Consider the following 26652-nt stretch of genomic DNA (forward strand, 5'->3'; position numbering starts at 1 on the left):
CAATATATAAATCACATGACAATATATAAATCACAACATGACAATATATAAATCACAACATGACAATATATAAATCACATGACAATATATAAATCACAACATGACAATATATAAATCACATGACAATATATAAATCACAACATGACAATATATAAATCACATGACAATATATAAATCACATGACAATATATAAATCACATTATGACAATATATAAATCACAACATGACAATATATAAATCACATGACAATATATAAATCACAACATGACAATATATAAATCACATGACAATATATAAATCACATGACAATATATAAATCACAACATGACAATATATAAATCACAACATGACAATATATAAATCACATGACAATATATAAATCACATGACAATATATAAATCACAACATGACAATATATAAATCACATGACAATATATAAATCACAACATGACAATATATAAATCACAACATGACAATATATAAATCACAACATGACAATATATAAATCACATGACAATATATAAATCACATGACAATATATAAATCACATGACAATATATAAATCACAACATGACAATATATAAATCACATGACAATATATAAATCACATGACAATATATAAATCACAACATGACAATATATAAATCACATGACAATATATAAATCACAACATGACAATATATAAATCACAACATGACAATATATAAATCACAACATGACAATATATAAATCACATGACAATATATAAATCACATGACAATATATAAATCACAACATGACAATATATAAATCACAACATGACAATATATAAATCACATGACAATATATAAATCACAACATGACAATATATAAATCACAACATGACAATATATAAATCACAACATGACAATATATAAATCACATGACAATATATAAATCACATGACAATATATAAATCACATGACAATATATAAATCACAACATGACAATATATAAATCACAACATGACAATATATAAATCACATGACAATATATAAATCACAACATGACAATATATAAATCACATGACAATATATAAATCACATGACAATATATAAATCACAACATGACAATATATAAATCACATGACAATATATAAATCACATGACAATATATAAATCACATGACAATATATAAATCACAACATGACAATATATAAATCACATGACAATATATAAATCACATGACAATATATAAATCACAACATGACAATATATAAATCACATGACAATATATAAATCACAACATGACAATATATAAATCACATGACAATATATAAATCACATGACAATATAAAATCACAACATGACAATATATAAATCACATGACCATATATAAATCACAACATGACAATATATAAATCACAACATGACAATATATAAATCACATGACAATATATAAATCACAACATGACAATATATAAATCACAACATGACAATATATAAATCACATGACAATATATAAATCACAACATGACAATATATAAAATCACATGGACAATATATAAATCACAACATGACAATATATAAATCACAACATGACAATATATAAATCACATGACAATATATAAATCACAACATGACAATATATAAATCACATGACAATATATAAATCACATGACAATATATAAATCACATGACAATATATAAATCACACATGACAATATATAAATCACATGACAATATATAAATCACACATGACAATATATAAATCACAACATGACAATATATAAATCACATGACAATATATAAATCACATGACAATATATAAATCACAACATGACAATATATAAATCACATGACAATATATAAATCACAACATGACAATATATAAATCACATGACAATATATAAATCACAACATGACAATATATAAATCACAACATGACAATATATAAATCACATGACAATATATAAATCACAACATGACAATATATAAATCACAACATGACAATATATAAATCACAACATGACAATATATAAATCACATGACAATATATAAATCACATGACAATATATAAATCACAACATGACAATATATAAATCACATGACAATATATAAATCACAACATGACAATATATAAATCACAACATGACAATATATAAATCACAACATGACAATATATAAATCACATGACAATATATAAATCACATGACAATATATAAATCACAAAAAAAATAAAAATAAAGAACATGACAATATATAAATCACATGACAATATATAAATCACAATATAAAATCAAACATGACAATAAATAAATCACATGACAATATATAAATCACAACATGACAATAATAAAATCACAACATGACAATATATAAATCACATGACAATATATAAATCACAACATGACAATATATAAATCACAACATGACAATATATAAATCACAACATGACAATATATAAATCACAACATGACAATATATAAATCACATGACAATATATAAATCACATGACAATATATAAATAACATGACAATATATAAATCACAACATGACAATATATAAATCACATGACAATATATAAATCACATGACAATATATAAATCACATGACAATATATAAATCACAACATGACAATATATAAATCACATGACAATATATAAATCACATGACAATATATAAATCACATGACAATATATAAATCACAACATGACAATATATAAATCACATGACAATATATAAATCACAACATGACAATATATAAATCACATGACAATATATAAATCACATGACAATATATAAATCACAACATGACAATATATAAATCACAACATGACAATATATAAATCACAACATGACAATATATAAATCACAACATGACAATATATAAATCACATGACAATATATAAATCACATGACAATATATAAATCACAACATGACAATATATAAATCACAACATGACAATATATAAATCACATGACAATATATAAATCACAACATGACAATATATAAATCACAACATGACAATATATAAATCACATGACAATATATAAATCACAACATGACAATATATAAATCACAACATGACAATATATAAATCACAACATGACAATATATAAATCACATGACAATATATAAATCACAACATGACAATATATAAATCACAACATGACAATATATAAATCACATGACAATATATAAATCACATGACAATATATAAATCACAACATGACAATATATAAATCACATGACAATATATAAATCACATGACAATATATAAATCACATGACAATATATAAATCACAACATGACAATATATAAATCACAACATGACAATATATAAATCACAACATGACAATATATAAATCACATGACAATATATAAATCACATGACAATATATAAATCACATGACAATATATAAATCACAACATGACAATATATAAATCACATGACAATATATAAATCACATGACAATATATAAATCACAACATGACAATATATAAATCACATGACAATATATAAATCACAACATGACAATATATAAATCACAACATGACAATATATAAATCACATGACAATATATAAATCACAACATGACAATATATAAATCACATGACAATATATAAATCACATGACAATATATAAATCACAACATGACAATATATAAATCACAACATGACAATATATAAATCACATGACAATATATAAATCACAACATGACAATATATAAATCACATGACAATATATAAATCACATGACAATATATAAATCACAACATGACAATATATAAATCACATGACAATATATAAATCACATGACAATATATAAATCACAACATGACAATATATAAATCACATGACAATATATAAATCACATGACAATATATAAATACAACATGACAATATATAAATCACAATGACAATATATAAATCACATGACAATATATAAATCACAACATGACAATATTTAAATCACAACATGACAATATATAAATCACAATGACAATATATAAATCACATGACAATATATAAATCACAACCATGACAATATATAAATCACAATGACAATATATTAAATCACATCATGACAATATATAAATCACATGACAATATATATAAATCACAACATGACAATATATAAATCAACAACATGACAATATATAAATCACATGACAATATATAAATCACAACATGACAATATATAAATCACAACATGACAATATATAAAATCACAACATGACAATATATAAATCACATGACAATATATAACATCCACATGACAATATATAAATCAACAACATGACAATATATAAATCAACATGACAATATATAAATCACAACATGACAATATATAAATCACAACATGACAATATATAAATCACATGACAATATATAAATCACAACATGACAATATAAAATCACAACATGACAATATATAAATCACATGACAATATATAAATCACATGACAATATATAAATCACAACATGACAATATATAAATCACATGACAATATATAAATCACATGACAATATATAAATCACAACATGACAATATATAAATCACAACATGACAATATATAAATCACATGACAATATATAAATCACAACATGACAATATATAAATCACAACATGACAATATATAAATCACAACATGACAATATATAAATCACATGACAATATATAAATCACAACATGACAATATATAAATCACAACATGACAATATATAAATCACATGACAATATATAAATCACAACATGACAATATATAAATCACAACATGACAATATATAAATCACAACATGACAATATATAAATCACATGACAATATATAAATCACAACATGACAATATATAAATCACATGACAATATATAAATCACATGACAATATATAAATCACATGACATATATAAATCACAACATGACAATATATAAATCACAACATGACAATATATAAATCACATGACAATATATAAATCACAACATGACAATATATAAATCACATGACAATATATAAATCACATGACAATAATAAATCACAACATGACAATATATAAATCACAGACAATTATAAATCACAACATGACAATATATAAATCACATGACAATATATAAAATCACATGACAATATATAAATCACATGACAATATATAAATCACAACATGACAATATATAAATCACATGACAATATATAAATCACAACATGACAATATATAAATCACAACATGACAATATATAAATCACATGACAATATATAAATCACAACATGACAATATATAAATCACAACATGACAATATATAAATCACATGACAATATATAATCACAACATGACAATATATAAATCACATGACAATATATAAATCACAACATGACAATATATAAATCACAACATGACAATATATAAATCACATGACAATATATAAATCACAACATGACAATATATAAATCACAACATGACAATATATAAATCACATGACAATATATAAATCACAACATGACAATATATAAATCACATGACAATATATAAATCACAACATGACAATATATAAATCACAACATGACAATATATAAATCACATGACAATATATAAATCACAACATGACAATATATAAATCACATGACAATATATAAATCACATGACAATATATAAATCACATGACAATATATAAATCACAACATGACAATATATAAATCACATGACAAATATATAAATCACAACATGACAATATATAAATCACATGACAATATATAAATCACAACATGACAATATATAAATCACATGACAATATATAAATCACATGACAATATATAAATCACATGACAATATATAAATCACAACATGACAATATATAAATCACATGACAATATATAAATCACAACATGACAATATATAAATCACATGAATTCAAATGACAATGCTGTGACATAGTAGCTGCAGGTTACAGCAGAGCACATGGGACCTGTCCCTTTGTCACAAGTGACCCTGTCACTCACCTCTCTGTCCTGCTCTCTTCAGGAGCCAGGTGACCAATGCTCTGTGAGGCCTAGGAGGCCCCTCCCACTGCGTACACTGTGGGCGTGAGGATATCGTGCGGTAACGGCTAACAAGATCATAGTAGACATCACTGCAGATCTCTGAATTTAAGGAAAAAGGTTGGAAATTATCAAAAGTGACAGTAAGAAAGTTTCCCATCAGGAAAGTGATTATAAGTAACCCTTTGTATACTATAAATCTGTTAAGGTGACAGCTCGTCATCAATAAGAGGACCCCAGCCCACCATTTGTTTAGTGCAGCAGGCACGAGAGCTTTGTTCTTACCCCTTGTCTATAACAGACTGCTGTGCAATAGCCTCTGGCTTTTAAGGGGTTAAAAGTAGCTAAGGTAAAACATTTATAATAATCCCTTCACAGTCAGTAAAGTGAAGGTCAATTTGGATGAATTAGTGCCCGGATTTCAATAAACCGATTAAAAAACAAGGGCACTTTAATTCATCAAAATTGACATTTCACTCCTTTTCTTCAAAAACTTACCTTTTAATCCTGAATGCCGCTCCAGCGATTCCCACAGTTGTCGGAAGCCTCTTCTTACGTCAGAAATGACGAATCCGGCTTCCTCCAATCACAGCTTTCCCCCTGGGGGGATCATGACCTGATGCAACACAGTGATTGGAGGAAGCTGGATGCGTCATTTTGAAACTGCGAAGAAGGTTTGCGACGGGTGAAGGAAGTGCTGCAGTGGCTGACAGGATTAAAAGGTAAGTTTTTGAAGGAGTGAAATGTCAATTTTGATGAATCAAAGTGCCCTTATTTTTAATAGGTTTATTAAAAACCGGACACTAATTCATCCAAATTGACCTTCACTTTAATCAGCTTTAATGGGGTGTTGGACTCTAAATCGCAACACCGTGTTTATGAAATGTGTTTGTTGTATGAGAGTGTGTGCGATGTGTGTGTTGTATGACAGTGTGTGTATTGTATGAGAGTGTGTATGATGTGTTGTATGACAGTGTGTGTGATATGTGTGTTGTATGAGAGTGTGTGTTATTTGTGTGTTGTATGAGAGTGCGTGTGATGTGTGTGTTGTATGACAGTATGTGTGACGTGTGTTGTATAAGAGTGTGTGAGGCATGTGTGTTGTATAAGAGTGTGTGAGGCATGTGTGTTGTATAAGAGTGTGTGTGACGTGTGTTGTATGAGAGTGTGTGATGTGTGTGTTGTATGACAGTATGTGTAACGTGTGTGTTGTATGAGAGTGTGTGTGATGTGTGTGACGTGTGTTGTATGAGAGTGTGTGATGTGTGTGTTGTATGACAGTATGTGTGACGTGTGTTGTATAAGAGTGTGTGAGGCATGTGTGTTGTATAAGAGTGTGTGTGACGTGTGTTGTATGAGAGTGTGTGTGACGTGTGTGTTGTGTGAGGGTGTGTGTAACGTGTGTGTTGTATGAGAGTGTGTGTGTTGTATGAGAGTGTGTGTTGTATGAGTGTGTGTGTTGTATGAGAGTGTGTGTTGTATGAGTGTGTGTGTTGTATGAGAGTGTGTGTGACGTGTGTGTTGTATGAGTGTGTGTAACAAGGTTGTTGTATGAGAGTGTGTGTGATGTGTGTGTTGTACGAGTGTGTGTGTGTTGTATGAGAGTGTGTGTGATGTGTGTGTTGCATGAGAGTGTGTGTGTGTTGTATGAGAGTGTGTGTGATGTGTGTGTGTGTTGTATGACAGAATTTATTGTGTGTGTGTTGTAAGAGTGTGTGTGATGTGTGTGTTGTAAGAGTGTGTGTGTTGTGTGTGATGTGTGTGTGTGTTGTATGAGAGTGTGTGTGATGTGTGTGTTGTATGACAGTGTGTGTGACGTGTGTTGTATAAGAGTGTGTGTGACATGTTTGTTGTATGAGAGTGTGTATGACATGTTTGTTGTATGAGAGTGTGTAACATGTGTGTTGTATAAGAGTGTGTGTGACATGTGTGTTGTATGAGGGTGTGTGACGTGTGTGTTGTATGACAGTGTGTGTGATGTGTGTGTGAATGTTGTATGAGAGTGTGTGTGATGTGTGTGTTGTATGACAGTGTGTGTGACATGTGTTGTATAAGAGTGTGTGTGTCATGTTTGTTTTATGAGAGTGTGATGTGTGTGTTGTATGACAGTGTGTGTAACGTGTATGTTGTATAAGAGTGTGTGTGACGTGTGTGTTGTATGACAGTGTGTGTAACGTGTGTGTTGTATGAGATTATGTGTGGTGTGTTTGTTGTATGAGCTTGTGTGTGTGTTGTATGAGAGTGTGTGTGTTATTACCTTTTACAACACTTTCAAATTTGACTACAATCAGGATTAAAAGTACGCAGATATTTTAGTCACTTTGCCAAAAGTTGCTGGTATCTTGTAAATTACTTTAGAAATTTTCAGAACAAGAATAAAAATTGGGTCACGAAGGTATGTGGTATGGTATCATTAAACTGGGTCTTGAGAAAAAAAGTTTGAAGAACCCTGGTCTAATGTATTGCTGCTAATCAAAAGACAAGATACATTTTACAGTTTCATTAACAGGTTTTCTTTTAGAATGTATAATGCACCAGTCACCTGGTTATTGTTACTGTCCGTCTCATCCTGTGACAGATATATAATACTATAAAGATTTGCAGCCAAAACCCACAAACGACACAAGTGTTTACATTAGTACTGACCTGAAAACCACTAAACACTAAACGTATTTTACGCTGCATCAAGTACAAATATTGTGCTAATTAATGGCTCTCAGCTCCTTGGCTGGTAACACACTGCTATTTATCCATCTGGCACCTGGGGACAACTGGCAACTTGTGGCACTGGGCAAGTACAACTCAGTGGCAAATGTACAGAAACCACCACCTTTACACATTTACTTTTTATATAAAAAAACACACAGGAAATGATAAAGTAAAGATGTTTTATTGCAAATGTATACAACTCTAGATTCTGATATATTGTGTTTCTTTGAGCGTTTATTGCCGTAATGTTGCAATGGTTTATTTAGTGGGGAAGTTTACTTCATTTTTATATTAATTTTCACCTAGATTACGAGTTTTGCGCTCGTGTTTTAACGCTGACAAAATGGCCATGTCAGCGTTAAAACAGCAACGCAGCCATTACAAGTTTTGCGGTGAGGCTAAAAATCTTTCATTACACCCTATACCGACACTATCCATTTCGCAATCTGAGACCAGTAGTTATGAGTTTTACGCAACAAAACTGTTACACAGCACTCATAACTAAACTGTTACAAAGTACACTAAACACCCATAAACTACCTATTAACCCCTAAACCAAGGCCCTCCCGCATCGCAAACAATTAATTAACCCCTAATCATTAACCCCTAATCTGCCGTTCCCGACATCACCGCCACTAATAAAATGTATTAACCCCTATTCCGCAGCTCCCAGACATCGTCACCACTATATTTCAGTTATAAACCCCTATTCCCTCGCACCCAACATCACCAACACTATAATAAAGATATTAACCCCTATTCCGCCGATCCCCGATATCGCTGCCACTAAATAAAGTTATTAACCGCTAAACCTCTGGCCTCCCACATCACTGCCACTAAATAAACCTATTAACACCTAAACCTAACAACCCCCTAACTTTAAATTTAAATTCCGAAAAATAACAATCGAAATTATCCAAAATAAAAACAATTACACCTAATCTAATAGCCCTATCAAAATAAAAAAGCCCCCCCCCCAAAAAAAAAACCCTAGCCTACAATAAACTACCAATAGCCCTTAAAAGGGACTTTTGTAGGGCATTGCCCTAAAGAAATCAGCTATTTTCCCTGAAAAAAAATACAAAGACCCCCCTAACAGTAAAACCCACCACCCAACCAACCCCCCAAAATAAAAAACAACTCTAAAAAAAAACTAAGCTACCCATTGCCCTGAAAAGGGCATTTGTATGGGCATTGTAAGGGCATTCAGTTCTTTTAATACAAGCCCAAACCCTAATCAAAAAAAAAAAAAAAAAAAAAAACACCCAAAAAAAAGTTTAAAAAAACCTAACACTAACCCCCGATGATCCACTTACAGTTTTTGAAGTCCGGGCATCCATCCTCATCCAGGCGGTAAGAAGTCTTCATCCAAGCGGCTAGGTCTTCATCCAGGCGGCGAGGTCTTCATCCAACCAGGTGGAGTCTTCTATCTTCATCCAGGCGGCATCTTCTATTTTCATCCCGGTGGCGCGGAGTGGCTCCATCCTGAAGACATCCGGTACGGAGCATGCTCTTCATACGGTCGCCGTCGTATACTGAATATTCAATGCAAGGGAGCCTTTTCAAAATGGCGTACCTTGCATTTCTATTGGCTGATTTGATTTTTTTTAAATTCAAATCAGCCAATAGGATGAGAGCTACGGAAATTCTATTGGCTGATTTGAATAAGGGGAAAAAACAAAATGTATGCAGAAAAACCATGCATAGACAAAACTAAGTATTCAAAACACCAGAGAGCCTTAGCGAATACAAGTTTGGATGAAGGAAGGACCCAGATTGGAATGTCCTTCCTCAGGAACAACCTTCAGGGAGGAAGAGATTATATCCCAAAGGCTGCATATCAGGACAGCTTGCTGACCTCCAGACCTCTAAACGTACCTAGGAAGCTAGTCGTACATAGACAAGGGTTAATCTGGAGAGATCAGAAAGAGCGCCCGGATAAAAGGTCTGACTTCTCAAGAAGTCCGCTCCCAGTATTCCTTCCAGGAATAAAAAGAAGGTAAACAGCAATAGTGAGCGTCCGCCCACTCTAGGCTCTTGCCAGGTTGTTTATGAAAACCACTGAGGAAACATTTTCCAACTAGAACCTGATAAACCTGGTTAAGGACAACTGATTCAACAGCACATTGCATATCGATCTAAACTCCAAGAGGAATGGTAAAACAGACTCCTCCTGAGTCCATAGTCCCTAGCCCAAAAGGCTGGCTACTGTGGCACTATCATCCAGGCAGGTATCCAGAGTAAAAATCAGAAATCTGGGTTCAGAAGAAAAATCTAAAAGTATTTTGAAAGTGTGAGGCCTAACTCACGGCCTTCAGATTATGAAACTGACTCGCTACACAACGCCCAGTGGGGCTAGCACAGCAAAGCCAGATAACTTAGCCCCTGGCTTAATGACTAGCCGGGAAACATCAGACATAAAGGGAACTGGCTTAGGAGCCTTAATTAAAGGGAACTCCACCCAAATTAAATCAAAAAAAGTGACGCATAAATACGATGCTGCACTTGACACAGAGGCAATATAAACCTACATAAAAGTCTTTAGCTGAGTCCATTGATCCTAAAAAGAGCAGCTATCCTCTATTGGGATCGAAATTCTCGAGCCAGAGTAGAAAAAGCCTCTTCTACTTAAGGCACCGTGCCCTGGCTAAATCTTCTTTAAGGAGACAGGGAGAAATAAAACTCTGACTTCTCACATTTCCACAGAGAAAAAACATCAAACAACTATGAAGTTCACGAAATTCTGTGGGGTTGACAACGATAGGCGTATCGGAGTTGCCCGTAGAAGCCAAAACCTTCTTCAACCATACACAAAGGTGATCAAGCTTAAATCTGAAGAATACCACTTCAGCATCAGATACAGTAATATGCAAAAGTTTAGGCACCCCTGCCAATTTCCATGATTTTCATTTATAAATAATTGGGTGTTTGGATCAGAAATTTCATTTTGATCTATCAAATAACTGAAGAACACAGTAATATTTCAGTAGTGAAATGACGTTTATTGGATTAACATAAAATGTGCAATTTGCATCAAAATGAAATTAGACAGGTGCATACATTTGGGCACCCTTGTCATTTTGTTGATTTGAATATCTGTAACTACCTAGCACTGATTAATTGTAACTCACAATTGGTTTGGTGAGAGCATTAAGCCTTGAACTTCATAGACAGGTGCATCCAATCATGAGAAAAGGTATTTAAGGTGGCCAATTGGAAGGTGTTGTTCTCTTTGACTCTCATCTGAAGAGTGGCAACATGGGGGCCTCAAAACAACTCCCAAATGACCTTAAAACAAAGATTCTTCAACATTATGGTTTAGGGGAAGGTGTCCACTGTGAGGAACATAGTGAGGAAATGGAAGACTACAGGCACAGTTTTTGTTAAGGCCAGAAGTAAAATATTGGAGAGTCAAAAACAGCCCACAGACCACCTCCAAAGACCTACAACATCATCTTGCTGCAGATGGTGTCACTGTGCATTGTTCAACAATTCAGTGTATGGGAGAGTGATGCGGAAGAAGCTTTTTCTGCACACACACCACAAACAGAGTCGCTTGAGGTATGCAAATGCACATCAGGACAAGCAAGCTTCATTTTGGAAGAAGGTGCTGTGGACTGATGAAACAAAGATTGAGTTATTTGATCATAACAAGGGGCGTTATGCATGGCAGCAAAAGAACACAGCGTTCCAAGACAAACACTTGCTAGCCACAGTAAAATTTGTTGGATGTTCCATCATGCTGTGGGGCTGTGTGGCCAGTACCGGTACTGGGAATCTTGTTAAAGTTGAGGGTCGCATGGATTCCACTCAATATCTGCAGATACTTGAGAATAATGTTGAGGAATCAGTCACAAAGTTGAAGTTACGCCGGAGCTGGATATTTCAACAAGACAAAGACCCAAAACACTGCTCAAAATCTACTCTGGTATTTATGCAGAGGAACAAGTACAATGTTCTGGAATGGCCATCCCAGTCCCCAGACCTGAATATCATTGAAAATCTTTGGGGTGATTTGAAGCGGGCTGTCCATGCTCGGCAACCATCAAACCTAAATGAACTGGAGATGTTTTGCAAGGAGGAATGGTCCAAAATACCTTCATCCAGAATCCAGACACTCATTACAGACTATAGGAAGTGTCTAGAGGCTGTTATTTCTGCTAAAGGAGGCTCTACTAAATATTGATGCAATATTTCTGTTGGGGTGCCCAAATTTATGCACCTGTCCAATTTTGTTTTGATGCATATTGCAAATTTTCTGTTAATCCAATAAACCTCATTTCACTACTGAACTATTACTGTGTCCTTCAGTTATTTGATAGATCAAAATGAAATTGCTGATCCAAACACCCAATTATTTATAAATGAAAATCATGGAAATTGGCCGGGGTACCTAAACTTTTGCATACGATTGTAAAGGAATTGTACTGTCCGAATCTGAGATTTCACCCTCAGAGGCTACCGAAGTATCCTTATCATACCTATGAGGAAAGACAACCTGTGTAGCAGCAAACGGTCAGAAACCCTACTATCTGAAATTCTAATTTTCCTCTTGTGATATCCCTTATGATACGAAAAGCATATAATGCCACAGGAACCGTTGAAGATACCTGGGCAGTAACTGTTGGCAAATAACTCCTCTAGGAGATTGAGAGGAACTGCAGGCACTGCATGTGACGCCATAGGGGCTAAGGACGTTACAGGAGAAAGTTGTTGCACTGCCTAAACAGCATCATCCTGGGAAACAGTGGGCTCAGAGGCAATGCACTATCTCTCTCTCTCAAGAGATAAGCAAAAACATAGCAGAAAAAATTATTGTTTGCCCCAAATAAGGAGAACAAACCAACAATTCACATACACTGCTTGCGCCTTCTGAAGGTAAGCCATTGTGTTATAACCAACAGAGCTCTTTTCTAAAAGAACACAGGGCAAAGACAGAAATATTTAAAAATGGAAAAGCTAAATATTGTCACTTAGGTAGTTAGCTGACACTTTAATAAAAACAAACTGCACAGATTGTATAGAGAAAACAATTTGTGCCTAACATACCAACATGAATGTCAGAATATGTCATGATAGAAATAAAAATATATTCTTTATTTAAATACGTATTGAAAACTGTCACTTTAAAAAAGGAAAGTTAGTGAGCACAAACACAACAAACAAAAAATAAAGCCATCCTACACCCCAGACTGACTGAGGTAACTAAACTATATCTCTTCCCAGGAAGAAAAAAAACAAACAAAAAAGTTCTGCTATTCATACTGAATAAATGGCCAGGAGGTAGAAGCCGTTCCGCCTGATCAAAGCAGAAAACGGGACACGTGGTTCACCAACTAGATCCTAACATTATGCGAGCGCGCAATCCACATAGTCTGCAGAGACCTACCCGCCACAGAAATGTTTAATGGCGGAGGACCGTAGCGCTCCATGGGATTCTCACAATACATATGTGCTGCCGATCCTATCAAGGCATAAGTGACAAACAGAATACATAGATTAAACTAATTCTGCATACTGCAGTCCTTCCCGCCACAGAAAAACATAATTTATGTAAGAACTTACCTGATAAATTAATTTCTTTTATATTGGCAAGAGTCCATGAGCTAGTAAAGTATGAGATATACAATCCTACCAGAAGGGGCAAAGTTTCCCAAACCTCAAAATGCCTATAAATACACCCCTCACCACACCCACAATTCAGTTTAACGAATAGCCAAGAAGTGGGGTGATAGAAAAAGGAGTAAAAAGCATCAAAAAAAGGAACTGGAAATATAATTGTGCTTTATACAAAAAAACATAACCAACATAAAAAGTGGGTCTCATGGACTTTTTCCATTATGAAAGAAATTGATTTATCAGGTAAGTTCTTACATAAATTATGTTTTCTTTCATGTAATTGGCAAGAGTCCATGAGCTAGTGATGTATGGGATAGTAATACCCAAGATGTGGAACTCCACAGAAGAGTCACTAGAGAGGGAGGGATAAAATAAAAAACATAATTTATGCTTACCTGATAAATTTATTTCTCTTGTAGTGTATCCAGTCCACGGATCATCCATTACTTATGGGATATTCTCCTTCCCAACAGGAAGTTGCAAGAGGATCACCCACAGCAGAGCTGCTATATATCTCCTCCCCTCACTGCCATATCCAGTCATTCGACCGAAACAAGACGAGAAAGGAGAAACCATAGGGTGCAGTGGTGACTGTAGTTTAATTAAAATTTAGACCTGCCTTAAAAGGACAGGGCGGGCCGTGGACTGGATACACTACAAGAGAAATAAATTTATCAGGTAAGCATAAATTATGTTTTCTCTTGTTAAGTGTATCCAGTCCACGGATCATCCATTACTTATGGGATACCAATACCAAAGCTAAAGTACACGGATGATGGGAGGGACAAGGCAGGATTAAACGGAAGGAACCACTGTCTGAAGAACCTTTCTCCCAAAAACAGCCTCCGAAGAAGCAAAAGTATCAAATTTGTAAAATTTTGAAAAGGTGTGAAGCGAAGACCAAGTCGCAGCCTTGCAAATCTGTTCAACAGAGGCCTCATTTATAAAGGCCCAGGTGGAAGCCACAGCTCTAGTAGAATGAGCTGTAATTCTTTCAGGGGGCTGCTGTCCAGCAGTCTCATAGGCTAAGCGAATTATGCTCAGAAGCCAAAAGGAAAGAGAGGTTGCCGAAGCTTTTTGACCTCTCCTCTGTCCAGAGTAAACGACAAACAGGGAAGATGTTTGGCGAAAATCTTTAGTAGCTTGTAAGTAAAACTTCAAGGCACGGACTACGTCCAGATTATGTAAGAGACGTTCCTTCTTTGAAGAAGGATTAGGACACAATGATGGAACAACAATCTCTTGATTGATATTCTTGTTAGAAATCACCTTAGGTAAAAACCCAGGTTTGGTACGCAGAACTACCTTGTCTGAATGAAAAATCAGATAAGGAGAATCACAATGTAAGGCAGATAACTCAGAGACTCTTCGAGCCGAGGAAATAGCCATCAAAAACAGAACTTTCCAAGATAAAAGTTTAATATCAATGGAATGAAGGGGTTCAAACGGAACTCCCTGAAGAACTTTAAGAACCAAGTTTAAGCTCCACGGGGGAGCAACAGTTTTAAACACAGGCTTAATCCTAACCAAAGCCTGACAAAATGCCTGGACGTCTGGAACTTCTGCCAGACGCTTGTGCAAAAGAATAGACAGAGCAGAGATCTGTTCTTTTAAAGAACTAGCTGATAAGCCTTTGTCCAAACCCTCTTGGAGAAAGGACAATATCCTAGGAATCCTAACCTTACTCCATGAGTAACTCTTGGATTCACACCAATAAAGATATTTACGCCATATCTTATGGTAGATTTTCCTGGTGACAGGCTTCCGAGCCTGTATTAAGGTATCAATGACTGACTCAGAGAAGCCACGCCTTGATAGAATCAAGCGTTCAATCTCCATGCAGTCAGTCTCAGAGAAATTAGATTTGGATGATTGAAAGGACCTTGTATTAGAAGGTCCTGCCTCAGAGGCAGAGTCCATGGTGGAAGAGATGACATGTCCACTAGGTCTGCATACCAGGTCCTGTGTGGCCACACAGGCGCTATCAGAATCACTGATGCTCTCTCCTGTTTGATTTTGTCAATCAGTCGAGGGAGCAGAGGAAACGGTGGAAACACATAGGCCAGGTTGAAGAACCAAGGAGCTGCTAGAGCATCTATCAGCGTTGCTCCCGGGTCCCTGGACCTGGATCCGTAACAAGGAAGCTTGGCGTTCTGGCTAGACACCATGAGATCCAGTTCTGGTTTGCCCCAACGATGGACCAGTTGAGCAAACACCTCCGGATGGAGTTCCCACTCCCCCGGATGAAAAGTCTGACGACTTAGAAAATCCGCCTCCCAGTTCTCTACGCCTGGGATGTGGATTGCTGACAGGTGGCAAGAGTGAGACTCTGCCCAGCAAATTATCTTTGAGACTTCTAACATCGCTAGGGAACTCCTGGTTCCCCCTTGATGGTTGATGTAAGCCACAGTCGTGATGTTGTCAGACTGAAATCTGATGAACCTCAGTGTTGCTAACTGAGGCCAAGCTAGAAGAGCATTGAATATTGCTCTTAACTCCAGAATATTTATTGGGAGGAGTTTCTCCTCCTGAGTCCACGATCCCTGAGCCTTCAGGGAGTTCCAGACTGCACCCCAACCTAGAAGGCTGGCATCTGTTGTTACAATCATCCAATCTGTCCTGCGAAAGTTCATAAGAAGAAAAAATGGGGTTTATTTAGCAGCGCTAAAAAAAGCTAGGAAATGATGATACCAATCTAATTTATGTTTTATACAATCTATTTTATTTAAAAATTCTTATAACACATAAAAACAACAGCAAATGCTTTTCCTAATTAATAAAGGGACGTCTCCCTTATACAACACTTATAAAAACAGACTAGAACCATATAATCCTAGAATTTCAGGTATAAAGGAATTAATTCTATAGATAACATATGGCAAGCACCAAATTTCTAAGATAAATGGTGAATTAAATATTTAAAAGGCACAAATGTATCAATCCTAATAGCTTTACAGTTCTTCAGTAACAAATTCAGTTATAAAGTTACACAGTTACTTTCCTTGGACATATAATTGGCTCAGGTGTGCTGGATAGTTAAAAAGGCAAAAAACAGCCAATATTCTGATTTAGGTGCCAAAGCAATCGTGGTTAATGGAAATGGTTAATTTAACAGATGAATACCTTGATGTCTTTAAAGTTCAGTTTGCGTGTTTTTAAAAAACGTAGTGCAAATTAGTGTAGAGGTACCTTAATCTGTCCTGGTTGCAACCGCTGATTATCTTCACTGTGAGGGATTCACAGACTGTTTGTTCCTGGTGCTTCTGATAAGTCACCTGACCTTCTCTTTGATTCAGAGGTCAGGGGTGATGATCCGTTCTGGTGATGTAGTTATCCTTTTTTTTGTTTTCCTTTCTTCTTATAGCCCAAATATTGTTTTCATCTGGGTTCCCTCAGACTTCTTAAGGTTTGAAGAAATCTTTGGTCAGTGTTTAGCAGTAACACCGTATTCCCTGAAGTTACCAAAGGTAGATTTTAACTTGCAGGGTCAGGAGAAAAGTTTAAAGTTGCAGGGTCACACAGCTTTGTGACAGTAGTAAATGAAGTTTAGTAGAGTGTAGCAGGTCCCATTCAACGCGTTTCACCCTTCTGGGCTTCAAGCCCAGAAGGGTGAAACGCGTTGAATGGGACCTGCTACACTCTACTAAACTTCATTTACTACTGTCACAAAGCTGTGTGACCCTGCAACTTTAAACTTTTCTCCTGACCCTGCAAGTTAAAATCTACCTTTGGTAACTTCAGGGAATACGGTGTTACTGCTAAACACTGACCAAAGATTTCTTCAAACCTTAAGAAGTCTGAGGGAACCCAGATGAAAACAATATTTGGGCTATAAGAAGAAAGGAAAACAAAAAAAAGGATAACTACATCACCAGAACGGATCATCACCCCTGACCTCTGAATCAAACAGAAGGTCAGGTGACTTATCAGAAGCACCAGGAACAAACAGTCTGTGAATCCCTCACAGTGAAGATAATCAGCGGTTGCAACCAGGACAGATTAAGGTACCTCTACACTAATTTGCACTACGTTTTTTAAAAACACGCAAACTGAACTTTAAAGACATCAAGGTATTCATCTGTTAAATTAACCATTTCCATTAACCACGATTGCTTTGGCACCTAAATCAGAATATTGGCTGTTTTTTGCCTTTTTAACTATCCAGCACACCTGAGCCAATTATATGTCCAAGGAAAGTAACTGTGTAACTTTATAACTGAATTTGTTACTGAAGAACTGTAAAGCTATTAGGATTGATACATTTGTGCCTTTTAAATATTTAATTCACCATTTATCTTAGAAATTTGTTGCTTGCCATATGTTATCTATAGAATTAATTCCTTTATACCTGAAATTCTAGGATTATATGGTTCTAGTCTGTTTTTATAAGTGTTGTATAAGGGAGACGTCCCTTTATTAATTAGGAAAAGCATTTGCTGTTGTTTTTATGTGTTATAAGAATTTTTAAATAAAATAGATTGTATAAAACATAAATTAGATTGGTATCATCATTTCCTAGCTTTTTTTAGCGCTGCTAAATAAACCCCATTTTTTCTTCTTATCCACCATTTAGTTCTCTTTGAGGGAAGAACTTTTTTAGCAGCAGGAATCCACCTTTAGGCGCTCCTATCACACTACACATAAATACCTACTGCGAAAGTTCATACCCTTGGACAGATGGACCCGAGAAAGCCACCAGAGAAGAGAATCTCTGGTCTCTTGATCCAGATTTAGTAGAGGGGACAAATCTGAGTAATCCCCATTCCACTGACTTAGCATGCATAGTTGCAGCAGTCTGAGATGCAGGCGCGCAAATGGCACTATGTCCATTGCCGCTACCATTAAGCCGATTACTTCCATGCACTGAGCCACTGACGGGCGTGGAATGGAATGAAGGACACGGCAAGCATTTAAAAGTTTTGATAACCTGGACTCCGTCAGGTAAATTTTCATCTCTACAGAATCTATAAGAGTCCCTAGGAAGGAGACTCTTGTGAGTGGTGATAGAGAACTCTTTTCCACGTTCACTTTCCACCCATTCGACCTCAGAAATGCCAGAACTATCTCTGTATGAGACTTGGCAATTTGAAAGCTTGACGCCTGTATCAGGATGTCATCTAGATACGGAGCCACCGCTATGCTTCGCGGTCTTAGAACTGCCAGAAGTGAGCCCAGAACCTTTGTAAAAATTCTCGGGGCAGTGGCCAACCCGAAGGGAAGAGCTACAAATTGGTAATGCCTGTCTAGAAAGGCAAACCTTAGGAACCGATGATGATCTTTGTGAATCGGTATGTGAAGGTAGGCATCCTTTAAGTCCACTGTGGTCATGTACTGACCCTCTTGGATCATGGGTAGGATGGTCCGAATAGTTTCCATTTTGAATGATGGAACTCTGAGGAATTTGTTTAAGATCTTTAGATCCAAGATTGGTCTGAAGGTTCCCTCTTTCTTGGGAACCACAAACAGATTTGAATAAAATCCCTGTTCTTGTTCCGTCCGCGGAACTGGATGGATCACTCCCATTACTAGGAGGTCTTGCACACAGCTTAGGAATGCCTCTTTCTTTATCTGGTTTGCTGATAACCTTGAAAGATGAAATCTCCCTTGTGGAGGAGAAGCTTTGAAGTCCAGAAGATATCCCTGAGATATGATCTCCAACGCCCAGGGATCCTGAACATCTCTTGCCCACGCCTGGGCGAAGAGAGAAAGTCTGCCCCCCACTAGATCCGTTTCCGGATAGGGGGCTGTTCCGTCATGCTGTCTTGGGGGCAGCAGCAGGCTTTCTGGCCTGCTTGCCCTTGTTCCAGGACTGGTTAGGTTTCCAGGCCTGTCTTGAATGAGCAACAGTTCCCTCTTGTTTTGAAGCGGAGGAAGTTGATGCTGCTCCTGCCTTGAAATTTCGAAAGGCACGAAAATTAGACTGTTTGGCCTTTGATTTGGCCCTGTCCTGAGGAAGGGTATGACCCTTGCCTCCAGTAATGTCAGCAATAATTTCCTTCAAGCCAGGCCCGAATAAGGTCTGCCCCTTGAAAGGAATGTTGAGTAATTTAGACTTTGAAGTCACGTCAGCTGACCAGGATTTAAGCCATAGCGCCCTACGTGCCTGGATGGCGAATCCGGAATTCTTAGCCGTTAGTTTAGTCAAATGAACAATGGCATCAGAAACAAATGAGTTAGTAGCTTAAGCGTTCTAAGCTTGTCAATAATTTCATTCAATGGAGCTGTCTGGATGGCCTCTTCCAGGGCCTCAAACCAGAATGCCGCAGCAGCAGTGACAGGCGCAATGCATGCAAGGGGCTGTAAAATAAAACCTTGTTGAATAAACATTTTCTTAAGGTAACCCTCCAATTTTTTATCCATTGGATCTGAAAAAGCACAACTGTCCTCAACCGGGATAGTGGTACGCTTTGCTAAAGTAAAAACTGCTCCCTCCACCTTAGGGACCGTCTGCCATAAGTCCCGTGTAGTGGCGCCTATTGGAAACATTTTTCTAAATATAGGAGGTGGGGAAAAGGGCACACCGGGTCTATCCCACTCCTTGCTAATAATTTCTGTAAGCCTTTTAGGTATAGGAAAAACGTCAGTACACACCGGCACCACATAGTATTTATCCAGCCTACACAATTTCTCTGGAATTGCAACTGTGTTACAGTCATTCAGAGCAGCTAATACTTCCCCAAGCAATACACGGAGGTTCTCAAGCTTAAATTTAAAATTAGAAATCTCTGAATCAGGTTTCCCCGAGTCAGAGATGTCACCCACAGACTGAAGCTCTCCATCCTCATGTTCTGCATATTGTGACACAGTATCAGACATGGCTCTAACAGCATTTGCGCGCTCTGTATCTCTCCTAACCCCAGAGCTATCGCGCTTGCCTCTTAATTCAGGCAATCTAGATAATACCTCTGACAGGGTATTATTCATGATTGCAGCCATGTCCTGCAAGGTAATCGCTGTGGGCGTCCCTGATGTAATTGGCGCCATATTAGCGTGCGTCCCCTGAGCGGGAGGCGAAGGGTCTGACACGTGGGGAGAGTTAGTCGGCATAACTTCCCCCTCGACAGAACCCTCTGGTGATAATTCTTTTATAGATAAAGACTGATCTTTACTGTTTAAGGTGAAATCAATACATTTAGTACACTATCTCCTATGGGGCTCCACCATGGCTTTCAAACATAATGAACAAGTAGGTTCCTCTGTGTCAGACATGTTTAAACAGACTAGCAATGAGACTAGCAAGCTTGGAAAACACTTTAAAACAAGTTTACAAGCAATATAAAAAACGTTACTGCGCCTTTAAGAAACACAAATTTTCCCAAATTTTGAAATAACAGTGAAAAAAATGCAGTTACACTAACGAAATTTTTACAGTGTATGTAATAAGTTAGCAGAGCATTGCACCCACTTGCAAATGGATGATTAACCCCTTAATACCAAAAACGGAATAACAAATGACAAAAACGTTTTTTAAACAGTCACAACTGCCACAGCTCTACTGTGGCTTTTTACCTCCCTCAATACGACTTTTGAAGCCTTTTGAGCCCTTCAGAGAAGTCCTGGATCATGCAGGAAGTAGCTGGATGTCTGTGTCTGTAATTTTTGCTGTGCAAAAAAATGCCAAAATAGGCCCCTCCCACTCATATTACAACAGTGGGAAAACTCAGGGAACTGTTTCTAGGCAAAATTCAAGCCAGCCATGTGGAAAAAACTAGGCCCCAATAAGTTTTATCACCAAACATATGTAAAAAACGATTAAACATGCCAGCAAACGTTTTAAAATACACTTTTATAAGAGTATGTATCTCTATTAATAAGCCTGATACCAGTCGCTATCACTGCATTTAAGGCTTTACTTACATTACTTCGGTATCAGCAGCATTTTCTAGCAAATTCCATCCCTAGAAAAATATTTTAACTGCACATACCTTATTACAGGAAAACCTGCACGCTATTCCCCCTCTGAAGTTACCTCACTCCTCACAGCAAAGGATCTTAGTTACTTCTGCTAAGATCATAGAAAACGCAGGCAGATTCTTCTTCTAAATACTGCCTGAGATAAACAGTACACTCCGGTACCATTTAAAAATAACAAACTTTTGATTGAAGAAATAAACTAAGTATAAAACACCACAGTCCTCTTACGACCTCCATCTTAGTTGAGAGTTGCAAGAGAATGACTGGGTATGGCAGTGAGGGGAGGAGCTATATAGCAGCTCTGCTGTGGGTGATCCTCTTACAACTTCCTGTTGGGAAGGAGAATATCCCATAAGTAATGGATGATCCGTGGACTGGATACACTTAACAAGAGAAACAGCCATTTTCCACTGAAAAATTTAATCCACAACCAAAAGAATGTTTTTCTTATAATTGAAAAAGAAAAAATCTTCAAACATAAGCAGAGGAATCAAACTGAAAGAGCTGCCTGAAGAACTTTTCTACCAAAAACTGCATCCGAAGAGGCAAATACATCAAAACGGTAGAATTTAGTAAACGTATGCAAGGAAGACCAAGTCGCTGCTTTGCAAATCTGATCAACTGAAGCTTCATTCTTAATCAGTGGAGACTGATCTAGTAGAATGAGCTGTGATTCTCTGAGGCGGGGCCTGACTCCACATAAGCCCTATGAATCAAAAGCTTTAACCAAGATGCCAAGGAAATGGCAGAAGCTTTCTGATCTTTCCTACAACCAGAAAAGACAACAAATAGACTAGAAGTTTTCCTGAAATCTTTAGTAGATTCAACATAATATTTCAAAGCTCTTACAACATCCAGAGAATGTAAGGATCTCTCCAAAGAATTCTTAGGATTAGGACACAAAGAGGGAACAACAATGTCCCTATTAATGTTGTTAGAATTCACAACTTTAGGTAAAAATTTAAATGAAGTCCGCAAAACTGCCTTATCTTGATGAAAAATCAGAAAAGGTGACTCACAAGAAAGAGCAGATTATTCAGATACTCTTCTAGCAGAAGAGATAGCCAAAAGAAAAAACTCTTTCCAAGAAAGTAGCTTAATATCCAAAGAATGTATAGGCTCAAAAGGAGAAGCCTGTAAAGCTATCAGGACCAAATTAAGACTCCAAGAAGGAGAAATTGATTTAATGACAGGCTTGATATGGACCAAAGTCTGAACAAAACAGTGAATATTAGGAAGTTTAGCAATCTTTCTGTGAAATAAAACAGAAAGAGCAAAGATTTGTCCCTTCAAGGAACTTGCAGACAAACCTTTATCCAAACCATCCTAAAGAAACTGTAAAATTCTAGGAATTCTAAAAGAATGCCAGGAGAATTTATGAAAAGAACACCATGAAATATAAGTCTTCTAAACTCGGTAATAAATCTTCCTAGAAAGAGATTTACGAGCCTGTAACATAGTATCAATCACTGAGTCAGAGAAACCTCTATGACTAAGCACAAAGCGTTCAATTTTCATACCTTCAAATTTAATGATTTGAGATCATGATGGAAAAACGGTCCTTGAGACAGAAGAGCTGGTCTTAAAGGAAGTGGCCATGGTTGACAACTGGACATCCGGACAAGGTCAGCATACCAGAACCTGTGAGGCTATGCTGGTGCTACCAGAAACACAAACGAATGTTTCATGATGATCTTGGAGATCACTTTTGGAAGAAGAACTAGAGGCGGGAAGATATAAGCAGGTTGGTAAAACCAAGGAACTGCTAACGCATCCACCGACTCCGCCTGAGGATCCCTGGACAGGTACCTGGGAAGTTTCTTGTTCAGATGGGAAGCCATCAGATCTATTTCTGAAAGACCCCACATCTGAACAATCTGGAAAAACACATCTGGATGGAGTGACCACTCCCCCAGATGTAAAGTCTGACGGCTGAGATAATCCGCTTCTTAATTGTCTACACCTGGGATATGTACCGCAGATATTAGACAAGAGCTGGATTCCGCCCAAGCAAGTATACAAGATACTTCTTTCATAGCCAGGGGACTGCAAGTCCCACCCTGATGATTGACATATGCCACAGTTGTGACATTGTCGGTCTGAAAACAAATGAATGGTTTTCTCTTCAATAGAGGCCAAACCTGAAGAGCCCTGAAAATAGCACAGAGTTCTAAAATATCGATTGGTAACCTCGCCTCTTAACATTTCTAAAACCCCTTGTGCTGACAGAGATCCCAAGACAGCTCCCCAACCTGAAAGACTTGCATCTGTTGTGATTACAGTCCAGGTTGGACGAACAAAGGAGGCCCCTAGAACTATACGATGGTGGTCTAAACACCAAGTCAGAGAGAGTCGAACATTGGGATTTAAGGATATTAATTGTGATATCTTTGTAAAATCCCTGCACCATTGATTCGGCATACAAAGCTGGAGAGGTCTCATATGAAAACGAGGAAAGGGGATCGCGTTCGCTGCTGCAGTCAAGAGGCCTAAAACTTCCATGCACAAAGCCACTGAAGGGAATGACTGAGACTGAAACCAATTTTATTTGTCTCTTGTCGGTTAGATTCAGTGTCCATGACTCTGTCTCTATCTGGAAACCTAAAAGGGTGACCCTTGTCTGAGAAATCAAGGAACATTTTGGTAAATTGATCCTCCTACCATGTCTTTGAAGAAACAACACTAGTTGATTTGTGTGAGATTCTGCAGAATGTAAAGACTGAGCTAGTACCAAGATATCGTCCAAATAAGGAAACACCACAATACCCTGCTCTCTGATTACAGAGAGTAGGGCACCGAGAACCTTTGAAAAAATTCTTGGAGCTGTCACACGGCCAAATGGAAGAGAGACAAATTGGTAATGCTTGTCTAGAAAAGAGAATCTCAGAAACCAATAGTGATCTGGATGAATCTGAATGTGAAGATATGCATCCTGTAAGTCTATCGTGGACATATAATGATCTTGCTGAACAAAAGGCAGAATAGTCCTTATAGTCACCATTTTGAAAGTTGGCACTCTTACAAAGGTTCAAAATTTTCAGATCCAGAACTGGCCTTAATGACATTTCTTTCTTTGGGACAATGAATAGATTTGAATAAATCCCCAGACCATGTTTCTGAAACAGGACTGGTATAATTTCCCCTGAAAGCTCTAGATCTGAAACACACTTCAGAAAAGCCTGAGCCTTCACTATATTTGCTGGAACGCGTGAGAGAAAAAATCTTCTAACAGGAGGTCTCATTCTGAATCCTATTCGATACCCTTGAGAGACAATGCTCTGAATCCAATGATTTTGGACAGAATCTGCCCAAATGTTCTGGAAAATTTTTAATCTGCCCCCCACCAGCTGAACTGGAATGAGGGCCGCACCATCATGCAGACTTGGGGGCTGGCTTTGGTTTCTTAAAAGGCTTGGATTTATTCCAACATGAAGGCTTCCAATTGGAACTAGATTCCTTGGAGGAAGGATTTGGTTTCTGTTCCTTATTCTGTCGAAAGGAATGAAAACGATTAGAAGCTTTAGATTTACCTTTAGATCTTTTATCCTGAGGTAAAAAAACTCCCTTCCCCCCAATGACAGTTGAAATAATGGAATTCAACTGAGAACCAAATAAATTGTTACCTTGGAAAGAAAGAGATAGTAATCTAGACTTAGATACCATGTCAGCGTTACAATATTTGAGCCACAAAGCTCTTCTAGCTAAAATAGCTAAAGACTGAGGCCCAGATTACGAGTTTTGCGTTAGAGGCTATGCAGTGCTAATGAGCAGTTTTGTCTCACCGCTCACTTACCTGCAGCGCTGGTATTACGGGTTTTCAGAAACCCGTCGTTAAAAGACAAGAAGTGAGCGTTGAGCAAAATTTAGCTTATTTCCGCACTCCAATACCAGCGCTGCTTAAGTCAGCGGTGAGCTGGTCGTACGTGCTTGTACACGATTTCCCCATAGGAATTAACGGGGAGAGCCGGCTGAGAAAAAGTCTAACACCTGCAAAAAAGCAGCGTAAAACTCCTTAACGCAGCCCCATTGATTCCTATGGGGAAATAAAAGTTATGTCTACACCTAACACCCTAACATGAACCCCGAGTCTAAACACCCCTAATCTTTAATTTATTAACCCTAATCTGCCACCCCCGACATCGCCGACACCTACATTATAATTATTAACCCCTAATCTGCTGCTCCAGACACCGCAGCCACCTACATTATATGTATTAACCCTTAATCTGCTGCCCCAACAATCGCTGACACCGACATTATATTTATTAACCCCTAATCTGCCGCCCCCAATGTCGCCGCAACCTACCTACATTTATTAACCCTTAATCTGCCGCCCCAACGTCGCTGCCACTATATTAAAGTTATTAACCCCTAAACCTAAGTCTAACCCTAACACCCCCTAACTTAAATAAAATTA

At 36.8% G+C, this 26652-nt stretch overlaps 1 protein-coding gene across 1 annotated transcript in view; it reads right to left on the reverse strand.

Moving 5' to 3' along the window:
- LOC128652729 (protein sel-1 homolog 3) overlaps positions 1–26652 on the reverse strand; it is a 611474-nt gene that overhangs the window by 443992 nt on the left and 140830 nt on the right. Inside the window, exon 8 of the mRNA XM_053705661.1 lies at positions 5955–6095. Within this exon, the coding sequence (XP_053561636.1) occupies positions 5955–6095 (141 nt within the window). The remainder of the gene's footprint in view (positions 1–5954; positions 6096–26652) is intronic.

Source organism: Bombina bombina, chromosome 3 (assembly GCF_027579735.1).
Source record: "Bombina bombina isolate aBomBom1 chromosome 3, aBomBom1.pri, whole genome shotgun sequence".
NCBI lineage: Eukaryota > Metazoa > Chordata > Amphibia > Anura > Bombinatoridae > Bombina > Bombina bombina.